The sequence below is a fragment of the Gopherus evgoodei genome, unplaced genomic scaffold, assembly GCF_007399415.2.
Source record: "Gopherus evgoodei ecotype Sinaloan lineage unplaced genomic scaffold, rGopEvg1_v1.p scaffold_38_arrow_ctg1, whole genome shotgun sequence".
Taxonomy (NCBI): domain Eukaryota; kingdom Metazoa; phylum Chordata; order Testudines; family Testudinidae; genus Gopherus; species Gopherus evgoodei.
The window spans coordinates 1,718,432-1,730,504 of record NW_022060059.1 but is presented as its reverse complement, the minus strand read 5'-3'; the positions used below and the strand labels follow the sequence as shown (position 1 = coordinate 1,730,504).

At 46.6% G+C, this 12,073-nt stretch overlaps 1 protein-coding gene across 23 annotated transcripts in view; it reads left to right on the top strand.

Moving 5' to 3' along the window:
* Window positions 1-12,073, top strand: part of MAPK8IP3 (mitogen-activated protein kinase 8 interacting protein 3) — a 175,464-nt gene that overhangs the window by 138,192 nt on the left and 25,199 nt on the right. For 16 of the 23 annotated variants that reach the window (XM_030545661.1, XM_030545658.1, XM_030545655.1 and 13 more), the window contains 6 exons: window positions 2,497-2,656; window positions 4,751-4,846; window positions 5,507-5,668; window positions 7,973-8,138; window positions 8,604-8,789; window positions 9,494-9,680. In XM_030545661.1, the coding sequence (XP_030401521.1) occupies window positions 2,497-2,656; window positions 4,751-4,846; window positions 5,507-5,668; window positions 7,973-8,138; window positions 8,604-8,789; window positions 9,494-9,680 (957 nt within the window). The remainder of the gene's footprint in view (window positions 1-2,496; window positions 2,657-4,750; window positions 4,847-5,506; window positions 5,669-7,972; window positions 8,139-8,603; window positions 8,790-9,493; window positions 9,681-12,073) is intronic. The other 7 variants (XM_030545660.1, XM_030545659.1, XM_030545656.1 and 4 more) reach the window with 1 other exon arrangement.

The window sequence follows — 12,073 nt, the reverse complement described above, 5'->3', positions numbered from 1 at the left end:
AGACTTCTACTTCTTGTCCAGATCTATTCCGCCCCCAACAATCTTCTATTCATTGAACTTTTTGAAACTGCACTTTTAGAGAGAGTTAAGGGATTCACTCTCTGTACACAAATTTGCAGAGGGACAATAGGGTTGAGGTCTGTTATTTCTCACCTCTATATATTATTTATTTATTTATTTAAAACCATTTTTTATTTTAACAAGCATGTTATCTCTGGAGACACAAATCTGCAGTTTGAGAACTGTAAAACTAAGCATCTCTGATGGTATCTTCTAGACTGAGCACTTAGATAGAAAGAGTAGCCTAAATAATCTATACAAAAGCCCCTGGAATCCCATAAGATTGGGTCCCTAATCCATGAACTATTGGAACTCATTTACAAAACTTTTCTTAAACATTACATGACTATATTGCCTAATACTTATGGCAGAGCTCTGACCTTGCCCCCATGGGTCCTCCACTTCTAGGCGGTTTATGCTAGCCTCAGTGGCTCACTGTGACCCTCCACGTAGCCCTTGCCTCTTTAGGGCCAGGGTTACAGTCTACTGAGCCCTTTTCATCATAGGTCAGCAAGGAGGTTGGTGAGAGAACTCCCACAGTCTCTGTTGTCCCTGGGGGCTTATTTATTTATTTAACCTCCTGTCCTGACAGGGGCCTGACTTCCCTTCTTAGGAGATATTCCTGTAGTGGTGGGTTGGGGGGAACCAGGGCCTGCCTTCTACTCCGGGTTCTGGCCCAGGGACCCTAATGGTAGCAGCTGTTGGCAGAGTTGCTACATTTCCCTGGGCCACTTCCCCACAACTCTCCTGCTTCTCCCTTCTTCACCATTACCTTAGGGCTTCCTTAACGATGGTTGGAGGGTGCCTTCATTAACCAGTCCTTCAGCTGCACTTCCTCTCCTCTGGCTCCCTGGCTCTCCTCTGCCTGACTGGAATGAGCCCTTTTTATAGTATCAGTAGGGCCTTAATTAGAGTCAGGTGGTCACATTAACTTAATGGTCTCACCTGACTCTTTGCAGGTTAATTAGAGTCAGGTGTTCTCATTAGCCTGGAGCAGCCCCTGCTGTAGTCAGTCAGGGAACAGAAAACTGTTAATCCAGTGACCAGTATAGCTGCCTTCTGCTATTCTGCTGTACCCAGCTGGCCTGGGTCTATCACATACTATAGAATTAGAATTTATAATCCCTATTCCATGATGAGATATCTTTGAGCTATAATGTATCTTAATTAAAACTATCATTAGATAGGTTTTTTCCGCAAAAAGCATTTTATCAAAAAAATCCAATTTAAATGTAAAGAAATCCAATCTTTTTTTTTAAATCATTGATTTTTATCCACCCTGGTGACCAGCACAACCTGATTCCTCACCTCAGTTGGAACTGGGAGCATCATGGCGGTGATGTTCTTGGCTTCTGAACTGGAGATGAAGACATGTCGCTTTTGCACCCAGGGCCAGATTTACACCTTACATGCCCCTAGGCACAGAATCTTCAGAGCCCACCCACTGCCTACAGCTTCCCTTCATGTTTTCCGTAAGAAATTAAACAAAACGAAATATAAACATAGCCTCTCCAGGAAGGCATGAGATCCTCCAGCACTCATGATGCTCCCAGCCTGAGGCAGGAAGCAGCCCATCCGCCCCAGGCAAGGTGCAAGGGTGGTACTGTATCTCTTCCCACGGCTCTGCCTGTGCAAGTGAATGGGGCACTGGCCCTGCCCTCTCTTTCCCTTCCTGGCATGGGGCGGAGGCAGTGGGGCAGCCAAGATTGGGAAGGGACTGGGACATTCCCAGCAACTTAAGTAGCTGCCCCGCCCAGCTGCAGCTCAGCTCCCCCCGGCGGGCTGACTCAGACACCCACCTGCTCCAGCCCCACAGGCTGGGCAGCCACCAACTCATGCCAGGAGCCTTGTTGCCCACAAGGGAGCTGTATGTATTAAATTTTTTAACTTTTAACCCACTTTTGACTTTTAAATGCCCCTAGAACGCCAGCGCCCCTAGGCATGTGCCTACTGTGCCTAATTGGAAATTAGACCCTGCTTACATCCCCTACTTGCTGGCCACTTGTTCTGCAGTTTCAAAGGAATTGCTCGCCTTCTCAGCAAGCCAACAGAGAGGGTTTTAAAATGTGGAAAAGATTAAACAGTTGATTGGAATGAAAGAAGGAGAAACTTGGAATATCTTCCAGCTGAGGTCATGGGGTCAGTAAAATGCAAAGGAACATAACCTGATAATCATAGGGTCTCCCATGAATGTTTGTCTCCTAGAAAGCTGATTCTCCATCTCTGAAGGGTTCTAGGAGTATTCCCAAGGACCTAGATGGAAAGGAGCTAGAGATTAGGGCTTCCCTGGGTCCATCTCTCTTGTTTCCTGCTCCTCCTTTTCCCTTGTCAAAGATGCTTTTATTTCCTACTTTGTATTATTTGACCTCTGACTGCTTCTCTTCCACCTGCCATGGCAATGCTTCCTTGACCCTGTGCCTCTGTTTTTAACCATAGATTGAGAAGTAACACTGTTGCTTCTCTCCTCAGTGACTGTACGTCATCCACACGTCGTGAACAGAAGCGCGAGCAGTACCGCCAGGTCCGAGAGCACGTGCGGAATGATGATGGTCGATTACAGGCCTGTGGGTGGAGCCTTCCCGCCAAGTACAAGCAGGTAGGAACCATTTGCTGCAAGGCTGAAAGGGAAGAAAAGGTGATTACAATCCCAAATGAAACTAGTAGAGACCTAATTCCTATTGGTAAATATACTTTTTATTGGTACAGCATTTGAATTAAAGATACTGTAGACACATGCTGTCTGTCTGATGAGCTTGGTCAAATTCATCCTTTCTATATGCCCTCTGCAGTCATTGGAGGGGGAGTTCTCTTGCATGGAAGTTTCAGAAAGAACTCAGTCTGGAAGCAGCAGTAATCTTCCTCCACCAGAGCCCATTCATATTTTTATTTACTTAATTTTTTCAATTTAGTCCATACACAGGCTCTGAGTGCCCTGCCAATTATTTAAAATTACAAACCCAGATACAATACAGTCAGCTCTCTGATCTGACCAGCAGCAAGATCAAATACCATCACCCCACTATGTTGGCCTACACCTCAATCCTCCTACCTCTCATCAAAGGTCAGGTGATGGAAATGGGCCCAGAATGTTGACAAATCCCCAGGCTGCTTTGGTGCTGGGTGGAAGGACATGCCAGTGTCCTGGGGCCCTTACAGAATGCGCTGCCAGCTACCTGCTCTCATTCGATCAAGGGACAATATACCAGTAATGTCTGTGCCAACCATATGTCACTTTCTGTGGGGCAATCTAGACCAGTGAGGGGTTGTGTCATTGCCTGCCCTGTAACTCTCCAAGTGCTTCAAAAGGTTCTGCTGTGTGATGTTCTTGTCTGGATTTTTCCAGCCAGCAGACAAGCCTGCACTGAGTGTCTGTGGGTTAATCAGCTCTGATTCCAGCAGCCATGCTCTGGTTACACCTGGCAAGATGACCCCAACACACTCAAAATCCCAATTTTTTCCAAAACTGTGTGCTCTGCAATGTCCAGCCCTCTCTTGGACCATTCAGAGAGATTTAAGGTTTGTTTGTTCCTTTAAAGATACAATATCCAACAGCTTGCTACATTAGCTAGAGTTCACATTCACTTTAAATCAAACACAGCACTGAGTTGGGTTAGATTAAAAGTAAAACAAGTTTATTAACAATACAAGATTGGATTTTAAGTGAGTTCAAGTATAAAGGGTAGAGTTAGAAATGGTTACAAGCAAATACCAGTGAAAAATGCTTTCTAGTGGCTAAGGCTTAACAAACAATCTACAGCCTTTATTCAAGCCTTTATTCTTACCAATCTACCTTCAAGCAAGATGACGGACCACTCCTCTTGTCAGGATCTCCCACAAAGTTCAAAGTACTCAATTCCTTAGTCATCTCAGGTGAAAGATAACTGGGGTTTCTTTTCCCTTTTATAACCTGGTTAATTTTTCTGAAGGATGCCCACCAAAGTAAAGTTCATTAAGCTATTGGGAAGGCAACATGGAGTCTAGTGGTGGAGGAAACTCCATGCTAGTTTCTTCCCTCTCATCCCCCGGTGTTTGCTACAGTGCAAATTACTCTGTTTTCTGCAATCTCCTCCCTTGCTGTCTTGATGGTCTTGTTTGTATGTTATTTGCATTCCCATTATCTCTTAATGTACACTGAATGCCATTCAGCCACCTGGAAGGCATCCCCCTTTGTCAAGAGTGGAATAACTTTAGCCCTGCCTGTCAGGACACACAATTTCCAATATGTTTGTAATTTTGAATTTGTGTTCCGTACTTACACCAAACAGTAATATTAATGATCAGTGATTTCTATTGATAGCTTATATGACACTTTTTGGATACAAGTTATGACCTTAGTGAGTTGGAATACACTGAACTGGTCATGCCAGCTGTAACTCACTCACTACCAGCTGGAGTGAACCCTTGGCCCTCTTGCACTGGGATGCTGTTAGAGTCACACTATAATTCTGGCAGTGTATCATGGTGAGAGAGGTGGTCTCACAGATATACTGGTTCCAGGTCATTTGAGGCTTCATTCCGTACAAGGTGTGTGATGAAGCATACGCAGGCATTGGCAGTGAGTAACTGCAAGGTCTTTCTAAGGTTAATGTTTTTTTGTTACACCTTTGTGGCAATAGCTCTATTGTTATAGCTGGCTTATAATCATATCACACCCTCGTACTGTCTTTCTCTGTCTCCTCTTCCCCCACAGCTGAGTCCCAATGGTGGCCAGGAAGACACCCGCATGAAAAATGTCCCTGTGCCTGTGTACTGTCGCCCTCTAGTGGAGAAGGACCCCACCATGAAGGTAAACATTCAGCTATAGGCTGTTCTACATACAATTGTGACTGTGAGTGGTGCACATCCCTGGGTATGGATTAGGGTCAGATTACTGGTGCAATTTTTAGCTTGTATGAAATTTTTGACATGGCCCAATTGTTCCAAATTTCTGTTAAATCTGAAGACTTCTAATCCTGCTTTGCCTTTGGAATGGCTTATTTCTAATGCGTGTAGGACAACAGTACATACTGCAGAGTCATGCCCTAACAGCCCTGTTTCCAGTTGGGGACTCTGTTAATGCTGCCTGTTCTATGGTTATTGATGTGTAAAGAAAACATTCTGCTTTCCACCTCGGAGAGTCTGGGGACCCTTTTCACTGCAATGCTGTGGACCTTTCACCAGCTTGATTTTAGGTCACACACGCAGTTTATTATTTTCTTTCTCTTTTAATATCTGCTAATCATATTTGCTAAATTGTCTCTGTGGAAATGTAGTGGCTTCTATTAGACAGCAGATTTCCTCTTTCCTTCCTCCCCTAAATTGATTGTGGTTTCTGGTAGAAATCAACCTAAATTTTTGTAAGTGTTGGGTATGTACATAGAATGGTTTGCAGAGGTACTTGGATTGAGTAAGGTTCTGGTCCCCAAATAGTTCTTAGTCTGTTAAGATTTCTGCTTTGATCATTTAGTTGTGGTGTGCAGCTGGAGTCAACCTGATGGGTTGGAAGCCTTTTGAACAGGATTCTGGGAGTGGACAGAAGTCAGATCCTGGACGTGATCCTCTCACCTGTGACCGGGAGGTGGAAGGAGAGAACACCAAGAGTAACCACACATCTCCAGAAAAGAAAAAGGTCAGAAAAGGGACCCTCTGGTTCTCTCTCCTCCTCTTTCTGTCCTCACCTGCCCCCCTTATATGGCACACCCATCATCATAGTATTAGAACTACAGTAACTCCTCACTTAATGTTGTAGTTATGTTCCTGAAAAATGCAACTTTAAGTGAAACGATGCTAAACGAATCCAATTTTCCCATAACATTTCATGTAAATGCGGGGGGTTAGATTCCAAGGAAATTTTTTGGGGCAGACAAAAGGCATTATATACTGTACTGTACTGTGGTTGGGAAGTGCCCCAGGCTTACCCCACACAGGCACAGCCCGCTGTAGGCAAGGACGCTAGGAAGCACCTTCGCCGCAGTAGCGGCAGCTTCCCCAGAGAAGAACAGGCACCAACTTTGCTGGGGGATTCTCCAGGCTCACCACTTCCTGTTCCCGCTCCACTCAGGCCCACCTCTTCCCACCCCCACTCCACCTTCTCTCCGGAGCAGCCACATCCCCGCCCCTTCCCCCCCAAGTCCTAAGTGTCGCCAAACAACCGTTTACCGGCACTTAGGACTTTCTGGGAGGGAAGGGGAGGAGTGGAGATGTGGCACTTCCCCGCTTCTCTCCCTCCCTCCCAATGCTTCACGCTTAGGACTTTCTGGGAGGGAGGGAGAGGGAGGAGCGGAGACACAGCGCTTCCCCGCTCCTCTCCCTCACTCCCAGAAAGTCCTAAGTGCTGCTAAACAGCTGTTTGGTGGTGGGGGAAGCGCTGGGAGGGAGGGGAAGGACGCAGAGAAGAGGAACTTGTGCAATGCTCCCTTGTAAATTCGCTGCTCTTCCACAGAATCTTACAAGCAGTGGACAGAGCAGGCAGCCAGACGACGTTATAAAGGAGCATTGCATAACTTTAAACGAGCATGTTCCCTAATTGAGCAGCGACGTAACTTTGAAATAACGTTAAGCGGGAGGATGTTAAGTGAGGAGTTACTGTATGTCTCATATGTACTGGCTGTTTGCATAGTCTTTCCTCCTGTTACCATTGGTTTAATATCTATGCAGCATTGTCCAGTGATGAGCACGGGTGCTATTCCCAGCTCCGCCAATGACTCTGATCTTGGAAAAATCATGTACCCTGGCCAAGCCTCCATTTTCCCCTTTGTAAAGTGCTTGGAGATCTACAGATACAAGGTGCTTTATTAGAATAAAAGGATCATTTGATGCCGAATGACAATGCAGTCTTTCATAAATAGTATCAGGATTCAGGCAGGAACAGGATGTGTTGAGAATCATGGTATTGGAGCCTGGGTGCAAAATGGCTAATGCTGCTTCTGTAATACAGAAGCGTTGCTGTCCGGCTATCAAGCAGACAGATGCAGTAATGGCAGGCAACTCAATGGCTCATTTCATTCAGCTTTCCAAATGGCGAAATGTTAGCAACTGTGAGGTTGGAAAGGGATAGAGCCGGTGAAGACTGGCTTGTAACTGGTAACTAATGAAAGCACAGTAGAGCTGTAAGTTGCTCTGTAAATCTTTGCAAGGTTGTGGCTACTCTTGGCTTCCATGTCTTCCCACAGTAGGATGGCTGCTAATCCTCTGGGAAGGAGGATAATACAGCAATAGATTTCTAATAACCGGTGGGTTTCACCCTCAAGCCCATCTGCCTCCCAGTTGTATTTTGAGCTAAGAAGTGGGTTTATTGCTATGTGTGTTGGTGAGCTCATTCCTTGCCCTGTTTTACCATTGCAAGAGAGATTTTAATGGAACAAGACGCTGCTTCTGAACTTCCCATTCTAGAAAGCAACTTTTTTCACGGAAAATAAACCCAGTGCGATACTGACCCACTGTTAACACAGTTTGAAGCCACCTCGAGGGAATGTATGGCTGTTCTGTGATTACGTCTGGAGAACTGTGATGAATTTTAAAAATGGATTGGTTGTGCTAATAGTAGACAGAACCTTCCTTGCTTAGGTTCATAGTTCAAGTGCAACCCAGGTTATAGTAACTAAATGTTGTTACTATCTGACTCTCTTTGGTGACTTGTATGAAGGGAGTTCCCAGTGTCACTAATTGTAAGTCTCAACGGCGAGGCTAAGGACCAAACTCCCCACTCGCCTCATAGGTGGTCTCTGTGAGCTTGGGCTGAGGTATGCTGGGGCTGCAGCATGGCGGAAGTTTGCATTATGGCTGCCTATTTTTGTGCATCTTCAGAGGCTAACAAGAGGTGTTCACTCTCCAGAGCTGGCAGGCTGGTATCTTCAATACTAATGTTGTCAAAGATTGATTAGCTGGAGTCTCAGGAGTGCTGATTCTTTTCCTGCATTTTTATCTCCTGCAGGCAAAGGAGCTGCATGAGATGGATGCCACATCCAGCCGAGTCTGGATCCTCACAAGTACCCTCTCTACAAGTAAAGTCGTGATCATCGATGCCAACCAGCCTGGCACAGTGGTGGATCAGTTTACTGTCTGTAATGCCCACGTACTCTGCATTTCCAGCATCCCTGGTAAGTGAGAAAAGGCACCTTTCAAGCTTGAACAGATTCATCAACTCCTCAGATTTGTCACAAATGATTCTTAGTTGTTCTGTAGCTAACAAGTGGGACCTGCTGTGACCAGTTCAGCAGCTGTGTCCACAGATGGTCACCGATATCCTGCCTTCATGTAGAACCAGACTGTGGAGACTTTACCTATGTTGATGAGCACTTATTCATGTAAGTAGTTCCTTTGACTTCCTGAAGTCTACTCATGTGAGCAGGTGCTCATCAGGGTGAGTAAGAGCTCCACAAATCTGGCCCTGATATGGAGGCTGGGCAGGGCACTCTCCAAGGGGCTGTGGTGTCTTCATGAGACTGGTAAACTCACCATCAGAATGTTATATCTCCATGGATATCTCAGGAATACTGCTGAGCCAAAGGCTAAGGGCAGAGTGGCTATTACACTTATGGAAGAGTCTCTTCCTTTCCCTTCAGCGGCTAGTGACAGTGACTATCCTCCAGGCGAGATCTTTGTGGAGGGAGATGTGAATCCAGAAGAGTCATCTGGAACAGATGGAGTTCTTGCAGGAATCACTCTGGTGGGTTGTGCAACCCGGTGCAACATACCACGCAGTAACTGTTCTTCTCGTGGAGACACCCCCGTGCTGGATAAGGGACAGAGTGAGTCTCAGGACTAAGGTCTCATGTTGATCTGGTTTTCACCTTGTGCCTATAACAAGGCATATATAGCCACATCCTCCTTCATCTGAGTATTCCCCTTCCTGGCCTGAAGTCCTTGGGGATCCCCAAGAAGTCTTGCAGTCTGGTCTAAGTCATAAACATCTCGGCCATTCCTTTTGTTTGAACCTTTGAGACCTTCTATTTAGAATCCAAAGTGTTCCTTTCCTCTTCCCTATGAATGATCCAGATCACACTGTGCAGTACTGGGGTTAACGGAGTGGAATATTTTGGACAGATGGCATGTCCTCGATCTATCACTTTCACTACTATTCTTAGCATTTTCTTTTACCAACCTATGTCTTTCTATAAACTCACTAATTCACTGAGGTGAGCAAAGAAGTCAGTGCGGGAAGGGAAGTAAAATTACTCTGAGCAGATTCTCAGTGAAATGGGCGGCCATAGAGGGTTTCTGACACCCTATCAGACATAGACCACACCTAACCTTAAAATAATCTCAGACTCTTCTCCTGCAGAGCAGAGATCTCTCTTTAGTACTCCCCCATCTATACACAGGCTTGGGGAATCTATAATAGCAGACACAAAAGCTGTCTGACTTGCAAGAATAATCATAAAACCAGAAACTTTATATAGTGTTCCCTCCTTCTTGTTTCCCATCCACCTTGCAACATTTTCCCCTTCTCTAGGTGAGGTGGCTGCAGTCAGCAATGGGAAGATCAATCAGTCCCAGTCCACGGAGGAGGCAACAGAAGCCACAGAGGTACCAGAGAGTGGTGCAAATGAAACAGAACCAGCTCAAGTCCGGCCTGGTCCACTTACAGAGCATATCTTTACAGATCCAGCTCCAGCTCAGGCACCTGTTAGACAGAACAGGTAGGCTGGCTTCATGGAGTATGCTCTCTTGTCTTATACTTAGATATACGCTCTTTGGGGCAGGAACCGTCTTTTTGTCCTGTTGTAGTGGGGCGGTTACCCCGCTCAGCCCTGAAGGGGTTAAAACAGCCCTGGAAAAGGGCTTCTCCCGAGAGCCAATAAGGTAAGCTGATTGGGGAAGCAGCCACAACTGGGGCCACGTCATTATCAGGCCACGTCTGGCCCTATAAAAGGGCTGTGAGGCAGCTGCTGAAAGAGTCTCTCTCCAGCAGTGGAGAGAGAAGGACCTAGCTGCCTGGGAGCAGAGTACCAGAGGTAAAGCAGTGCTGGGGAAAAGCAGGAGGAGCTGGGGAGCTTCAGCCTGGCAACACCCAAGGCTGCAGGCCTTGTGCAAGGCCTAAAGGATGTACTGGGGCTGCAGAGGTGCAGCCTGGGGTTAGACAGAGGCTGCTGGTCCCAACCTCTTGTCGATGACGAGTGGCCATGACAGACTGCAGTTTGCCCCAGTGAGTGGGGGCTCGATGATGACTGGCAGTAGCCACTGAGGCAAGGTGGGCTAGAGGGTTGGGGGTTCCCCTGGGAGGGGAGACCCAGAGACTGCAGGAGTACTGTAGAGGGCAGAACCCCGAGGGAAGGGGCACCGGGGTCCGGGAGGGACACGGGGGTCTGAGGCAGGCGGGACATTGGCCAGCAGAGGGTGCACTGGAGCTGGAGAGCTAATTCCCAGGACGACCAGCAGGAGGCACCGCGTCAGTGAGTCCTCACATTGCTACACCTGTGTTTGTACAGCACCTACCACAGTGGGGTTCTGATCCATGAAAAGGAATCCTCGGTGCGATGGTAATACAAAAAATAAATAATAACAATAATACAGTTGTTGACCATCAATCTTTGCCTGTATCAGCTGTTTGTGATGAGTAAAATGAGGTGGTCAGCCTGTTTCTTCAGGGCAGATTCAAACTCTCGTCACTTTCATGCCAAGTCAATATCACAGATGGGGTAACCAGGTAGAGAAGAAATAAAATGAAACAAATGTGGTTCAGCCAACAGCCATGGTTTGGCTGCCTGCTGCTCCCTTCCTCCCTGTCCTCCTGCCTGCCTGACTCCTCACCTCCCTCCTGCCTGCCACTCTCCTCCCTGTTCACCTTCTCACCCCACTCGCCCTCCCGCCTCCTGCCTAACCTCCTCGCCAGCCTACTCAAGCTTACAAGAAGTGGAAATTTGGACAGATGACTAGGGAGGAATATAAAATATTGCTAGAGCATGCAGGGGTGTAATCAGGAAGTCCAAGGAACAATTGGAGTTGCAGCAAGCAAGGGATGTGAAGGGTAACAAAAAGGGTTTCTACAGGTATGTTAGCAACAAGAAGGAGGTCAGAAAAAGTGAATGAATGAGGGAGGCAACATAGTGACAGATGATGTGGAAAAAGCTGAAGTACTCAATGCTTTTTTTGCCTCCGTCTTCACAGACAAGGTCAGCTCCCAGACTGCTGCACTGGGCAACACAGTATGGGGAGGAGGTGAGCAGCCCTCAGTGGTGAAAGAATAGGTTAAGGACTATTTAGAAAAGCTGGACATGCAAAAGTCCATGGGTCCAGATCTAATGCATCCAAGGGAGCTGAGGAAGTTGGCTGATGTGATTGCAGAGCCGTTAGCCATTATCTTTGAAAATTCGTGTGTGATCAGGGGAGGTCCCGGACATTTGGGAAAAGGCAAATACAGTGCCTGTATTTAAAAAAAGGAAGAAAGAGAAGCCCGGGGAACTACATACCGGTGAGCTTCACTTCAATCCCCAACAAAATCATGGAACAGGTCCTCAAGGAATCCATTTTGAAGCACTTGGAGGAGAGGAAGGTGATCAGGAATAGTCAGTATGGATTCACCAAGGACAAGTCATGCCTGACCAAGCTGATTGCCTTCTATGATGAGATAAATGGCTCTGTGGATATGGGAAAGCAGTGGATGTGATGTATCTTGACTTTAGCAAAGGTTTTGATACTGTCTCCCACAGTATTCTTGCCAGCAAGTTAAAGAAGTATGGATTGGATGAATGGACTATAAGGTGGATAGATCATCAGGCTCAATGGGTAGTGATCAACAGCTTGATGTCTAGTTGGCAGCCTGTATCAAGCGGAGTGCCCCAGGAGTCGGTCCTGGGGCCAGTTTTGTTCAACATCTTTGTTTAATGATCTGGATGATGGGATGGATTGCACCCTCAGCAAGTTCATAGATGACATTAAACTGGGGGAAGCGGTAGATACGCTGGGGTGTAGGGATAGGGTCCAGAGTGACCTAGACAAATTGGAGTGTTGGACCAAAAGAAAACTGATGAGGTCAACAAGGACAAGTGCAGAGTCCCGCACTTAGGAAGGAAGAATCCCATGTACCACTACT